Here is a 15786-nt window from a genome sequence, read left to right on the forward strand (position 1 = left end):
ATGTCACCGCTATCGCTGGTTTTAATCCTCCTGCTGCCGCCTCACAGGTGTCTTAAGAATCCATGCACTTTTTTGTCAAGCGGGTCTCTTAGTACTCCAGAAACTTCTTAAGGCAGGGATAATTTTTTTGAGGACCTAGCCACAGCACCATCGATTTTAGGGATTTTCTCCCACTCTATTAGGGCTTTCACTTTTGTATTGACAGGGATGGTGCTCTTCCTTTTTCCCCTCTAGTCCTCCAAACATAACATCCTCTATTATTTTAGAGTTTTCTCTTTTAGGCCCATCGTATATCTGACCGCTTTAACTAGTCTCTCCACATCCTCAGCTGGGAAGCACGGTCGGCACCCTACATCACTGTCCGTGGAGGAGTCCAAGGACTGGGGAGAGGAGGACAGATCTTTCACGACCATCCCCACCCAGAGAGGCTTCCGAGTCCTTAAGTATCTTATGGCTTTTCTTGCCCCATTTTTTAAGGGCTGCCTTTTACGTCTGCCCTTATTGTGGCTAAGCCCGGTGGCGAAGTCAGGTCCTCTTCCTGTATTGTTTTAGTAATACAGTCAGCGCAGAGTTTCTTCTGCCACTTAACTGTCAGTGGGGCTTTGCAGAGGGCACGCTCCTTGATCTTTATTTTGGCACTAGCTTTCCTCAACCCCTGGTGATGAAGCAGAAAATATGGACCCCATTACCATAAGGGTGACATTCTTGTAGATCACTCACCACCGCTGTCAATCAAGGGTACCGAATTCGGAGGCTGGTCAGAGGCACATACAACATCTGGATGTTGAAGAGTTCTGTGACCTCCGGTCAGGGCGACTGCTGCTCCTACCACTCGAGCGGCTACTCCTCCTGGTATGCTGGTAACCTGGCGAGGCCTCAGGTGAGCTCCTGCTGCTCCATCTTCAGACACGAGCGCATATTCTGTGGTTATCCTTCCGTAAGAGGGATCCACTGCACTCTTCGCCTCCTCCGGTGCGCCAAAAAAAAATGCCACTCCCCAACGCCATACCGCTGGCGTTTTTTACCCTGGGTGCCGCCACATTGGATCTGGCGCCGCCTACTGGTGTCACGCAGGCACGCCCCTTCCCAGCATGCCCTGCGTGCGACGTCAGCTGCGCATTACATGGAAGCGGCTGCCCCTCCTGGAGCTACAGACCGCAGTCAGAGGAGGGAGGGCGGCGCAGCAGCCATGGAGGAGCCCCAGGACCCCTGAACATGCTGCGCCCACGCCCGCTCGTACGTCGAGGCCCCCAGGACCAGCAGACGGCGCTTCCACAAACTGAAGGCCGGCATACAGGCGTCCTACCTTTTCTTCCAGTGCCGGGACAGGCGTGGGTAAGTAGAAAAAAAATGTAAAAAATCCTTTAACCACCGTCTTCAGCACAAGGGTCCCTGACAGGATAATGAAGGCTCCGAGAAAGATTTTACGGTAATAACCCAAAATCTACTTATAGCCTTCTCCTGCTTTGTGGGCCTCCACCATTTTCATTTTCCAAGTGCTAGGCAGAAGCTTAGAACAACCCATGGCTGCTGTTTCTGGCACAAGGTTAGAGGAGGATGGGTTTTTATAAAGCTTGGAGATTAGCATCACCTGGCCTTTCCCAACAATGATGGTGAACAAGCCATAACCCTAAAAAGCTAATTAAGGTCTGACACCTTGGTCAAAGTTATCTGTGTACCCAAGTCTCCAAGGGCACCCAAACTTTTGCATAGGTCCATTTTCCTTTTTATAATTTTTGAAATAAAAAAATATAAAACTTTTTTTGCCTAAAATACAAAGGAAATGTGTCATCTTTAGCCCTTATAGAGATAATTTCATCAACTTGCTTACCTGTACAACAGGATTTTTGGGTTGCTTACCGTAAAATCTGTTTCTTGGAGCCTTCATTGGGGGACCCGAGACCATGGGTGTATGCTGCTGCCACTACGCACAGAAAAAGATTAGCTCCTCCTACGCAGTATACACCCCACCGACCGGCACTAATTTCCTCAGTGAGAAAGCAGTAGAAGTAACAAAGAGTAAAAACAGAACAGACAACTCAACTGTAACCAACAAACAACAAAAGAACAGGCGTTGCAAAACATGGGAGGGTACTGTGTCCCCCAATGAAGGCTCCGAGAAACAGATTTTACGGTAAGCAACCAAAAATCCTGTTTTCTCTATCGCTTCATTGGGGGACAGAAACCATGGGACGTCCCAAAGCAGTCCCTGGGGATGGAGAAGCAAAATTGCATTAGGTCTGAGAACTCACCACCGCCGCCTGCAAGATCCTTCTGCCTAGGCTGGCGTCCGCCGAAGCGTAGGTGTGGACCTTGTAAAATTTGGCAAACGTGTGGATCGAAGACCAGGTTGCAGCTTTGCAAAGTTGCAGAGCGCAGGCTCTGTGGCACACCACCCAGGAGGCACCCACTGCCCGGGTAGAGTGAGCTCTAATTTCAGGAGGGGGCACTCGATGCTTGACCCGGTAGGCTTCCAAAATTGCCGATCTGATGCAGCGAGCAATAGTAGCCTTGGAGGCCTGCTGACACCTCCGCGCACCACCCGGAATGATGAAACGCGAGTCTGCCTTCCGCAAGGGAGTCGTCCTAGCTAGGTAGACTTTCATTGCCCTGACCAGGTCTAGCTTGTTCAAGGAGCGCTCAAGCGGATGGATTGGACCCGGACAGAAGGACGGGAGAACAATGTCCTCATTTAGGTGGAAAGTGGACACCACCTTAGGGAAGGAAGGCAGGCGGGGCCGCAGAACCACCTTATCCTGGTGGAGCACCAAGAAAGGGGGGCGACAAGAAAGGGCTGCCAATTCCGACACGCGCCGGACGGAGGTGATGGCCACCAGAAAGGCTAATTTCCAGGAGAGAAGGGAAAGGGAAACTTCCCTTAGAGGTTCAAAGGGTGAACCTTGTAGAGCATCCAGAATCAGATTGAGATCCCATGGATCCACGGGAGCACAGTATGGAGGTGCCGCATGAGCCACTCCCTGAAGAAAGGTCTTGACCTGCGGACGGGAGGACAACGTCTTCTGGAAAAGAATGGAAAGCGCCAAGACTTGACCCTTTAGAGCAGAGGGCAAGGTCCGCATCTAGGCCTGCCTGGAGGAACAACAGGATAGAAGGGAGTGAAAAGGACATGGGCTGAATGTCATTGACCTCACACCAAGTGAAATAGGCCTTCCATGTACGATAAATTCTGGAAGATGATGGCTTTCTAGCCCGGATCATGGTGAGAATAACACGATCCAAAAAACTTGACGGTTCCAGAACCGCGGTCTCAACAGCCATGCTGTTAAATTGAGCGGCAAAGAATTGGGGTGGCAGATTGGACCCTGAGACAGCAGATCTGCTCTGTCTGGAAGCTTCCAAGGGGCGTCTGCGAGAAAGTTGACGATGTCCGCGAACCAAGACCTTCTGGGCCAATCCGGAGCGATGAGGATGACTGGTACCCCTTCCGCCTTGATTTTCTTCAACAGCTTGGGAAGAAGAGGAAGGGGAGGGAACAGATAGGGGAACTTGAACTGAGGCGAGGGAATGGTCAGAGCATCGGCGCCTACTGCGAGAGGATCTCTGGCCCTGGATACGAAATGTGGGACCTTCCTGTTCAGGCGAGACGCCAGCAGATCTATGTCCGGAGTCCCAACGACTGCAAAGCTGATGGAAGACGTCCGGATGCAAGGACCACTCTCCCGCTGCGAGTCCCTCGCGGCTGAGAAAATCGGCGGCCCAGTTGTCCATGCCGGGAATGTGCACAGCGGATATCGCTGAGACCGATACCTCTGCCCAGTGGAGAATCTTGGACACTTCCGCTAGAGCCGAGGAACACCGTGTCCCCCCTTGGTGGTTGACATATGCCACCGCTGTGGCACTGTGTCTGAATCCGGATCGGCAGACCCCTGAGATGCCTTTCCCAGTGGATGAGAGACAGATAAATTGCCCGTATCTCCAGGACGTTGATAGGCATAGTTGACTTGTGAGTCGACCACCGACCCTGAACAGTGATTGCGAAACACTGCACCCCAGCCGAGAAGGCTGGCGTCCGTTGTCACAATCTGCCAGTGAATTGGAAGGAATGACCGGCCTAGGGAAATGAGGTGACGTCAGCCACCAATTGAGGGACTGTTTGACCCGGGACGAGAGGCGAATTGGATGATCCAGGGAGAGAACAGACCTGTTCCACCGAGCCAGGATGGCCTGTTGAAGTGGTCTCGAGTGAAATTGAGCAAAGGGAATCACTTCGGCCGTCGCCACCATCTTTCCCAAGACTTTCATGGTTGACCGGAAAGATGGGAGCCGTGGGCTCTGCAGCGATCGTACATCTCGCCGCAGAGAGATCATTTTCTCTTCTGGGAGAAAGACCCTCGATCAACGGGTGTCGAACAATAAGCCCAGAAACACAAGACGTTGAGTCGGAACAAGGCAGGACTTCCTTTTGTTCACGAGCCACCCGAATCTGGACAGGGTGTTGAGAACGATGGTAAGACTTTGGTGAGTCTGGTGAAAAAACGGAGCTTTGATTAGAATGTCGTCGAGGTACGAAAAGAGGACGAGACCTCTGATCCTCAACAGGGTCATCAACGCCGCCATGATCTTTGTAAACACTCTGGGCGCAGTGGCGAGACCGAACGGGAGGGCGACAAACTGGTAGTGGTCTTGATGAATAGCGAAACGCATGAATTTCTGATGCCCGGGAAAGATGGAGACATGCAGATAGACATTCAAGATGCCTATTGAGCACATGAATTCCTGCGCCTCCATGGAAGCGATTACTGAACGAAGGGACTCCATCCTGAAATTTCGCAGGCGGACTCTTTTGTTCAGTAGCTTGAGGTCCAGAATGGGCCGAAACGCTCCGCCTTTTTTTGGCACTACAAACAGGTTTGAGTAAAACCCTGTGAATCGTTCCGTTTCAGGAACGGGCACAATCACCCCGGAGCTGAGAAGAGAGGCGATGGACGCAAAGAAACCCGGAACTAAGGCGGGGTCTTTTGGAGGGCGGGACTCATAGAAGCGATCACGGGGCCGAGACACTAACTCTATCTTGTATCCTGAGGATACAACTTCCCTGACCCAGGCATCTTCTACCGAGGTAAGCCAGACGTCTCTGAAGAGGAGACCCAGTTGCGAAGGCGCCTCGGAACTTTGTTGACAGTCATGCCGATGTGGACCGCCCAGTTCTGGATCTGGAGGATCTGCCCTGGGAGGAGTGAGATCGCCAGGAGGGAGTGGGCCTTAAGGAGACCTTCTTCCTATCCTGGCGTGCTTGCGGCCTTTGTTGGTTGGAAAAAGGTTCTGCCGCTGCGACGCAAGGACCGAAAGGGCCGAAACTGACGCCTTGGAGGAGGTCTACGAGGCTTGGACTAAGGGAGAAGTGAGCTTATGCCCCCAGTGGCGTCCTTAATAATCTTGTCCAGCTGAGATCCAAAGAGACGCACTCCCTGAAAAGGCAGATTGGAAAGGGACTTTTTCGATGACAAATCCGCCTGTCAAGCCTTAAGCCAAATTGTACGCCGGATTGCAACTACGTTGCTGGACGCTTGAGCTGCGCAAGACGCAGCATCTAAGGAAGCAGAGACCAAATATTCCCCTGCATGGGAGTTTTGGTTGGCTAGCTCGGCCAGTCGCTCCGGTTGGGCGCCATCAAAAATGCCTTGGCGGAGATACTCCGCCCAAGTAGCTATGACCTTTGCTACCCAAGTGGAAGCAAAGACCGAACTTAGCACCGCTGCAGCCGCTTCGAACACTGACTTTGCTAAGGATTCTATGATCTTGTCGTTAGAATCCCTTAGAGATGCCACACCTGAGATCGGAAGAACCGTGTTGTTCGATAGTCTGGACACAGGAGCATCTACCGAGGGGGAAGCCGACCAGTTGACGGTGAGCTCTTGAGAAAAGTGATACAGCACGCCGAGAAGTTTTCCTCTTTGAAAACGCCTGGTCTGTTTTTCTCTTTCCCTGGTAAGGAGCTTGTTGAACTCCGAGTGAGAAGCGAAGACTCTGGAAGGTGCTTCTGCCCGTCTGAACGAAACCTCCTGATCTGAGGGTTTCGCAGGGGAGTCTGTGATCTCGAAAGTGTGGTTGATCGCGGCAATGAGGTTCTGTACCGTAACCATGTCCGCGATGTGGTCCGAATCAGCTCTAAAATCCCTTTGGAGGATGTGTCCGAGAATGCTTCTCCTGACTCGGGGGGAGGAGGCACGGGAAGGAGACTGCTGAGAAGGACTATGTGGTGAGATGGGGCGAGGGGAGGATTCCGGCAGGAGATCCTGCCTGAGCCTTTTGCAGCTCATGCTGGCTGGCTCAGATGGAGCCTCTTGTGACCTGCTGGATCCTGCAGAAGTGTCCAGGGGCAACTTATCAAGAACGGCCACTAGGGACTGAGACACCTTGGTGAGATCTGCCACTGATTGTGATAGAGACGAAGCCCAGCCAGGAACGGGGGGATTCACTCTCACGTGGAGCAATAGGGGGCTCCTGGGCGGCGGACTCGATAGGATTGCTGCAGTCGAGGCAGAGGGGAATGGACCGACCTGAGGGAAGTTTGTGTTTGCAAGAAGAACGTGCAAAGTACTTGACTAAAGTGCAAGAGGAAACAGGGGGACAGGCACGATGAGGCTTAGAATTAGACATATTGAAGGAAAGCCACTGAAGGAGTGCTGGGAGGTTGGGGGACAGGAGGCAGAGGAGGGTGTCAGTCTGCAGTTGCAGAGCTACTCACGGTCCGGCGTCCTGTAGATCCCTCCAGCAAGCGATGCTGCACAGCTTGTCTGCACTTGCAGGGCGGCCACAGAAGATGGGACGGAGTCCGGCTGACAGGCTGAGAAAATGGTGTCAGCCTGAGGGAAGCAGGGTATGAAGCGCGTGCTTTCCTGAGAATGAGGGAGAGGAAAGGCGGAGCTAATTGCAGGATCTGAAGATGGCGCCGCCCGCTGATAATTGACAGGCTAGTAGTGGGTGGGCTGAGCGCCACCTCCGGGTCTCATAATACCGGGAGAGGAGGCGGTGGGTGGGCCTAAAATGGGTGGGAGAGAAGACCGCCTGAGAATGAAGGCGGGGGGGGCGTGGCCGCGACGCAGAGCAAGGCCCAGAATGAAACCGGGGCCTGTAGTAAATGCGGCGGCCGCCGAAGCACTGTTGCGGCGACCGGTCCTGAAAGGATCCCTGCATGAAGCCTGGCTGCCGAGGGGAAACAAGCTAAGTGCAGCCAGGGAAAGGGGGGCAGGGTGGGAAAGGGAGCTGTCACAGTGTCCAGGCTTCTCAAAAACTGCTGATAGGAGCCGTGATCCTCGGGAGCTATGCTCAGAGACCCCATACTTGCTCACTGCTTGATCTGTCTTCTGAAACCTGGGAAAGGAAGGCACCTTCATCATCCTGATTTCATCCTTGTAGAAGGATATCCGCGCCTCATCCAAACCGACAGGCTCTGGTAGGCGAGTGGGTGCGAGATGGGGGACGAGGTCCAGTCTGGATCGCTGACACGCACCCGTGTTAGGCTCTTGGTCCTGCTGTGGAGAGCTATGAGGATACGGGGTGGTAGTACACGCCGTACTCAGTCTCCTTGTGGGACTACAGATGTGACCGTTCACTCTGTATCCCTCTGGAAACCTGCAAAGAAACGACGCACACTGAGGTAGATATGAGTCTAATGAAAGACCTGTGTCCACCTCCTACTGACACTAAGCTAAACTGAGGAAATTAGTGCCGGTCGGTGGGGTGTATACTGCGGAGGAGGAGCTAACCTTTTTCTGTGCTTAGTGTCAGCCTCCTAGTGGCAGCAGCATACACCCATGGTCTCTGTGTCCCCCAATGAAGCGATAGAGAAAACAGTAATTAGACCTACCGGTAATTGTGTTTCCAGGAATCCATCCTGACAGCACACTGGAGGACGTCGTCCTCATCCGGAGTGGGACAGGAAACCACGAGAGTTCAAAAGGATCCTCCCCCTACCATCCCTCAGTGATCTCACAAAGTAACACATCTGGATGGATGCAAACAGTTTTTATTCAAATCAACACTCTTCATACACGTTACATCACAGTTGTATGGAAAGTATTATCGGGAGGGATCTAACAGTGCTGTCAGGATGGATTCCTGGAAACACAATTACCGGTAGGTCTAATTACCGTTTTCCAGGTCATCACCTGACAGCACACTGGAGTAGTACCAAAGTATATTGGTCTTAGGGCGGGATCACTGCGTGGAGTACCTTTCTCCCAAAAGTAAGCTGTGTGAACGTTATGTCTAGTTTATAGTGCTTGGAGAAAGTACTAAGACTGGTCCAAGATGCTGCCCTGCAGATCTGTTCTGCCGAAGCTCCCCCCTTTCTGCCCATGAAGCGGCCATGGCCCTAGTTGAGTGGGCTCTAAGGTTCCCCGGGGGAATCTGACCCTGTGCTCTGTATGCCATGCTAATAGTGGATCTAATCCACCTTGCTATTGTTGATTTTGACGCTTTCTTCCCCTTGTTGGGGTCTCTGTATTGGACGAAATGGTTGCTATCCTGCCTCCAGGGTCTGGTGGCGTCCAGGTACCCGAGTACAGTTTCTCTTACGTCCAAATTATGGTAGGTTTTTTCCCTGCTATTCTTGGGAGACTGGAAAAAGGAAGGGAGTACTACTTCCTGGTTCATGTTAGAGTTTGAGATAACTTTGTGCAGGAAAGCCGGGTCAAGTCTTAGGACTAAACGGTCACTAAACACCTGTAAATAGGGATCTTGGGTTGATAAGGCCTTCAGTTCTCCTAACCTTTTGCATCAGGTGACTGCCACCAGAAAGGCTGTTTTGAGAGAGAGAGAGATTACCGATATTCATCTCTGCCCCTAGCTGATATGGCTGTTTGCATAACGTATTGAGGACTAGGTTAATGTCCCAGGGTGGTATGCTCTACCTAATTAGGGGTTTAAGCCTTCTCACCACTCTCGAGAACCAGGCTACCCATGGGTGTGATGATAGAGCTGTGTCATAGAACACGCTCAAGGCTGCTATCTGCACTCTCAGAGTGCTGGGTCTAAGGCCCTTTCTGAACCCTTCCTGCAAGAAATCAAGTATCTTCGGGATGTTGGGCTGGTCAGGTCCGACTGTCGCCTCTCCACAATACCTGCAGAACTTTTTCCAGATCTTGATATATCGCCGCGGTCACGGGTTTCCTACTGGCTTGTAAGGTAGAAATAACTTCGTCCGATAGCCCCCTTGCTCTTAGGATCTGCCGCTCAGGATCCAGGCTGACAACTGGAAAGCCTCCGGTCTTTGATGTAGGACCGGGCCCTGACGGAGGAGGTCTTCTCTTCTTGGCAGGAGAAGGAGTTCCTCGTCCGCTAGTTTCCTGAGTAGGGGAAACCAACTTCTTCTTGGCCAGTAGGGAACCACCAGTATGACCCTGGCTCTGTCCTCGCAGATTTTCCTGAGGACATGTGAAATGAGGGCTAGGGGCGGGAAGGAGTACAACAGTCCCCTGCTCCAAGATTGTGATAGGGCATCTATTCCTGCCGGATTTCCCAGGGGGTTCAGGGAGTAAAAGGTCCTGAGCTTTGCGTTCCCTTTGTCCGCGAACAGGTCTATTGTCGGTTGTCCCCAACGATCGCACAGGCTGCTGAACACTTCGTTGTTGAGCTCCCAGTCTGTCGCAGTTATCCTTTTCCTGCTGAGGAAATCTGCGATCTGGTTCCGAGAGCCCTCCAAATGCACGGCCGAGATTGAGAGGACCTCCTTTTCTGCCCATCTGAAAATCTGATCCGCTAAGCCCTGAAGCGTTGGGTGTCTTGGTCCGCCGTGTTGACGGAGAAAGGCCACTGTTGTGGTATTGCCTGACATAATTTTGACGTGTCTGTTCTTCACATGAGACCCGGCGACGAGCAGTATTTTCCAGACTGCATGTAATTCTCTGACGGAGGAACTGTTGCTGTCCTCCGGACTCCATCGCCCCTGGTAGTACCTCCCTGCGACATGTCTGCCCAAGCCGAATAGACTCGTGTCAGTTGTTACTACAACCTCCGGAGACTGAACCCATGAAACACCCCTCTTTAGGTTTCTCGGAATGGTCCACCACAATAGCGATCTTCTGGCTCGGGGGGGTCAACAGTATCTTGCTGTCCAGTGAGACCTGCCTTCTGTCTCAGGACGCTAGGACTGTGCGTTGCAGGTCGTGGGAGTGGAACTGACACCATCTGACACAGGAAATGCATGAAGTCATCAGTCCCAGTACTCTCATTGCGTCCCTGATCGATACCCGATTCTTTGAGAATTGCCGGATCTTCTTCGGCATCATGGTCTGCTTTTCAGTTGGTAGATAAGACATTCTTCTTTCTGAGTCTAGCATGACCCCCAAGAATTTTATTCTGGGCTTGGGTATAAGATCTGACTTTGACCAATTTATGATCCATCCTACACTCTGCAGCGTGGAGATCAAGGACTGACAGTCGGCCCTGAGCTGGGCTGCCGAATCGGCTATAATTAGGAAGTAGTCTAGATACGGGACCACCAAGATGTTCCGGTCCCTTAAGTAGGCTACTACCTCTATCATTATCTTTGTGAAGACTCTCGGGGCTGACGCAAGGCCGAAGGGTAGGCAGCGAAACTGATAATGGTAAATCGTGCTGTCTCTTTCGACCGCGAATCTGAGGTACTTTTGGTGATCCGGGTGGATAGGGACATAATACGCGTTTTTAAGTCTAACGTGCACATTACTGCTCCCTTCCCCAGGAGTGGAATCGTAGATCTTATTGATTCCATTTTGAAGCGTCTGTATGTTACCCATTTGTTTAGGGGTTTGAGGTTTATTATGGTTCTGCTTTCCCCCCCCGAGGGTTTTTTTTTATTGCAACTTGAGTAGTGCCCTCTGCTTTCTTCCTGGGTGGGAACCGGAGTGACCGCTCCCATGTGTAGGAGATCCTGAATGTCCAACCACATGGGGGAAGCTGAACTGAGACGCGAACTGGTGACTAAAAACTTGTTCGGGGGCAGGGAGTTGAATTCTATCTGTAGTACCCAGGGGCTGGAGGTAATTTTCTGCCATTCTCCCGCAAACTTGTGCAATCGCCCCCCTACTCTGGTGGCGTCATTTTCTCCGGGAGCTGGACCCAGGGCCAGAAAAGATGTTCTCTGTTCCTATTTCTACCCTCGCCTCTGTTGGGGTAGCTCCATCGACCCGACTTCCCCCTTCCCCCTGTAGTCCGTTCTCTGGTTGTAATGGGATCTACGAAAGGGCTGGTATCTCCTACGCTTCTCTTCAGGGTTCAGGGAACCCCTTTTTTTCATTTGATGCTTTTTCCAGGATGTCATCGAGCACGGGCCCGAAGACCCTGCCCCCACGAGAAGGGAATTGAGCACAGTTTATTTTTTGATTGCATGTCACCTGCCCAACTTTTAAGCCAGATAGCCCTTCTGGCAGTGTTGGACAAGGCCTGGCTCCTGGCCGTGAACCTAACTGATTCTGCCGAGGCGTCGGCCAAAAACCCAGTAGCTAACTTAAGTAAAGGGAGGGACTTCAGAATGGTTTCCCTCGGGGTTCTATCTAACAAATGCTCTTCCAGGTCATCGATCCATAGATGCATGGAGCGTGCTACTGATGTTGCAGCTATATTCGTCTTTATGACCGCCGCTGAGCTTTCCCAGGCCCTTTTTAAGAGCCCATCTGCCTTCCGATCTAGGAGTTCCTTCAAGCTTGAGGAATCCTCGAATGGAATTGCCGTCTTCTTAGACAGCTTTGCTACGGGGATGTCTATTTTGGGGACCTCCTCCCAGACTTTGACCTCTTCGGGGTCAAATGGCAGACGCAACCTAAAGTCTCTGGGGATAGTTAACCTTTTCTCTGCCTCTTCCCATTCCTCCAGTATCACTGCCCGTATATGGGTATTTACTGGGAAGACCATTAAAGTCTGGGAGCGCAACCCCCCCAAACATTTCGTCCTGAATTGAGAGGGAAGGAGAGGGGTTCCTCGATCTGAATAGTCTGCCGTACCGCCCCCAATAGTTCGTCTGTATCCCCAGACGAAAACAGATATTTCCTTCCCCTTTCCGGTGCTCTCTGATCTTCTCATCCTCTGCGTCTGATTCGGACAGAATGTCTTCAGAAGACGTATCAGACTCCCTCTGTCTTTACCTGGATGACTGGGGATTCGCCTGCGGGGACTGGGGATTCGCCTGCGGGGTCTGGGAAGTGGCTAGACCGACCGAGGCCTGGACTTCCTCTCTGATTATCGCTCTCATGTTAGACATGAAAGTAGCCTGCTCCTCCCCCACTATACGCTTTGCACATGCGTCACAGAGGGTCTTTTGCCACGTGTCCTTTAGCTTCTTAGAGCAAAGCTGACACTTCTTATCCTTCCGCTTAGGGTCCTTTTTCTCAGAAGTGGAGGCTCCCCCCTAGAACATATAAAATACGGGTTCTGTGGGGTCTATCATTATGGGCTCTGCAGTGACCTCTTCAGAGGTTATGCACATGACCCTGGCTCTCTGCTCCCTTCTCCGTCTTAGCCTGGTCCTCCATTGGTAATGGTGGAGATCGCCGCTGTCTGTCGGCCACTGTGGAGACACAGACCTGCAAGTGGTGACGTGTCTCCTTCCTGGCCCCCCTGAGCAGAGCCTGCGTACCACCTTGTAGCTGCGCTGTTGATCCGTACCTACGGACGCCTGCCGACTTCCCTGGTGGGTCTATGCCTCTGCGGTTTGTGGTACCGGGCAGTCGCTGTCAGAGGGCTTTGCAGCGACGCAACCGGAAGTGACGCTTCCCCGGCCGATGACGCGTCCCCGGTCGATGACGTGACCGGAAGTGACGCGTCCCTGGCAGACGACCCGCGCCCGCTCCTGCCGGAAGTACCTTCTGCGCGCCCCGGCCTGCGCGTCTGGATGGGGGCGACTGCTGCGGTGCCCTCGGTCTATGCCGCGCGCCTGCTGCTGCATGCCTCTGTCTCCGGGCATGGCGCCTCCCGCGTTCCCCGGGGCAGGCGGGGGAAGGCGCGGTAACTGTCAGTGAGCCGCTTGTGGACTCAGTGGGCTCCCAGAGGCGGTCTGGCGGTGGTGGCATCCAGAGTCGAGAGCCCCCGTCAGGAGGAAGCGACTCTACATCCGGGAGCAGCGCTACACCGGGATAGCTGAGGGACCCTCTGTCGAGTGTCAGCTGCAGATCTCTCCAGGTAGGAAGCGAAAGGCTGGGCCCCCCCGATCCTGACCATCTGCATGGAATGGATATTTATCTCGCCGTTCCTATCCGCAGTGGGACAGGAAAAACACTGAGGGATGGTAGGGGGAGGATCCTTTTGAACTCTCGTGGTTTCCTGTCCCACTCTGGATGAGAAGGACGTCCTCCAGTGTGCTGTCAGGTGGTGACCTGGAAAACAGTAATTTTCGCAATTTGGTCATAGTAATTTTTATACACCATTAATGTATTGCAATGGAGATGTACTTTTGTTTGAAAACCAAAAGATTAACCAGAATCGTGAATCTGATGTAATGAGTGAAGATTAAGAGGCTCAGATCAGTTCAAAAATCGGAAGACAAAACACTTACCCATTGCTCTCATTTCTTTCCTTTGCTGCCGGATTCTCTCTTTCTCCCGTGCGGCGACAGCTTCCTTAGTTGCATGATCCTAAAGCAACAAGATTAAAAAATTTATATATACTTTAGAGGTGTCAAGTTAACATCCCCATTAATAACACAGAATACACTTTTAAAGGAAAATGCTTCCCCAAAACAGCAGCAGCTTCCTTTACCACTCACCCTTCTTAGGTGCCTTCTGGCTGCAGCTGCTTTCTTTTCTGCAGATAATACAAAACTTGGAGGCTTATCAGGAAAATAATGAGAGAAGCTTTTCCCTAAGACTTCATACTTTGCAATACTGCTTGCCTGCAAAACAAAAAATGGAATAATGCAATAAGACGTAGGAATAAATCTGCAAGTGTGCCTCAAATATCAAGTACAAGAACTTCTTATTTCTACATTTTCAGGCAAAGAAACAGCTTTTGTTCCAGTTGCAAAAAACACCTCGACATAAAATGGAGGTTTTTGCTAGAGTACGAGCTGGTCTCCTCAATGTTTCTCAGGAATGCAACAAAACTTTTTATCTCGTCCAAAAACGTAATACATGCCTGCTTCGACTACTGTATATGTCAAAGCAAGCCACAATATGAATTTTTAGTAAATACATGTAGATTCCCTATATATCTCTTGACTGCTGTGCTTCAAAATCGACAACTGAAATATTATATATATATACAGTTGAGGCCAAAAGTATTGACACCCCTGCAATTCTGTCAGATAATACTCAGTTTCTTCCTGAAAATGATTGCAATCACAAATTCTTTGGTATTATCTTCATTTAATTTGTCTTAAATGAAAAAACCACAGAAGAGAATGAAGCAAAAAGGAGATTTTTGTGTACTCACCGTAAAATCTTTCTCTTAGCCTTTAATTGGGGGACACAGAACCGTGGGTGTTATGCTGCTGTCCACTAGGAGGCGACACTATGCATAATCTGAAAAAGATTAACTTTGGCTCCTCCTCTGCAGTATACACCCCTGGACGGCGTCAGCCTTCTCCAGTTTTGTGCAAAAGCATTAGGAGGAATATACCAGAAACATAACCATGCCTGTAAGAAGGCTACTATAAACGAGCTCAAACAATATGAGAACCCAGCTCAAACAATATGAGAACCCAACCGTAACAACGGCCCGCAAGGGCAACAGGGTGGGAGCTGTGTCCCCCAATTAAAGGCTAAGAGAAAGATTTTACGGTGAGTACACAAAAATCTTTTACTCTGTCGCCTTATTGGGGGACACAGAACCGTGGGACGTCCCAAAGCAGTCCCTGGGTGGGAAGCAGTGGACGAATATTGTACTGACAGTTCCCTAAATTTGGGGTACTGCCGTCTGCAGGACCCGTCTACCCAGGCTCGCATACGCTGAGGACTGGGTATGCACTCTGTAGAGTTTTGTAAATGTGTGCAGGCTAGTCCAAGTGGCTGCCTTACACACTTGATGTGCTGAGGCTTGATGCTGAATGGCCCAAGAAGCCCCTACCGCCCGCGTAGAGTGAGCCGTGATACCGGCTGGAAGAGGAGAATTGTTAAGGCGGTAAGCTTCTTGAATGGTGGACTTGATCCACCTAGCAAGGGTGGCTTTGGAAGCCGGTAGGCCCTTGCGAACGCCTTCTGGAAGAAGGAAAAGTGAATCAGACTTCCGGAAGGGAGCAGTCCTAGACACGTAAATACGCAATGCCCTGACAAGGTCAAGCGTATGCAGAGCCTTCTCCACTCTATGAACGGGAACCAGGCAAGGAGATGGTAGTGAAATTTTCTCATTGAGGTGGAAGGTGGACACAACCTTCGGAAGGAAACCACCTTGTCCTGATGAAAAACCAGGAAGGGTTGCCTGCAGGAAAAAGCTGAAAGTTCGGACACCCTGCGTAGCGAGGTGATTGCCACCAGGAAAAACCACTTTCTGTGATAGAAAGCGGAGTGAGACCTCCTTTAGGGGTTCAAAAGGAGGTGTCTGTAGTGCTGTCAAGACCAGGTTGAGGTCCCACGTCTCCGATGGATGTTTGTAGGGGGGAACCAATCGAGAAACCCCTTAGAGAAAAGTCTTCACTTGCGGCTTGTTAGCAATATGCCTCTGAAAGAGCACTGAAAGCGCTGACACTTGGCTCTTAAGCGAGCCCAGGGATAGCCCGGCGTCCAGGCCTGACTGACGGAAACCGAGGACCTTTGGAAGAGAATAGGGGAGTGGGATGTGCCCACGAGATTCGCACCATGTGAAGAAAGCCTTCCAGGTATGATAGTAAATCTTGGCTGAAGTTGGCTTTCGAGC

At 51.4% G+C, this 15786-nt stretch overlaps 1 protein-coding gene across 1 annotated transcript in view; it reads right to left on the bottom strand.

The window, feature by feature from the left end:
• Nucleotides 1-15786, bottom strand: part of LOC141084830 (bromodomain adjacent to zinc finger domain protein 1A-like) — a 161576-nt gene that overhangs the window by 68261 nt on the left and 77529 nt on the right. The window contains exons 6-7 of the mRNA XM_073569807.1: nucleotides 13703-13828; nucleotides 13493-13571 (exon numbers count right to left, since the gene is read on the bottom strand). Of these exons, the coding sequence (XP_073425908.1) occupies nucleotides 13493-13571; nucleotides 13703-13828 (205 nt within the window). The remainder of the gene's footprint in view (nucleotides 1-13492; nucleotides 13572-13702; nucleotides 13829-15786) is intronic.

The sequence above is a fragment of the Dendrobates tinctorius genome, unplaced genomic scaffold (genome assembly GCF_039654945.1).
Source record: "Dendrobates tinctorius isolate UK_male_01 unplaced genomic scaffold, ASM3965494v1 ptg000006l, whole genome shotgun sequence".
Taxonomy (NCBI): Eukaryota; Metazoa; Chordata; class Amphibia; order Anura; family Dendrobatidae; genus Dendrobates; species Dendrobates tinctorius.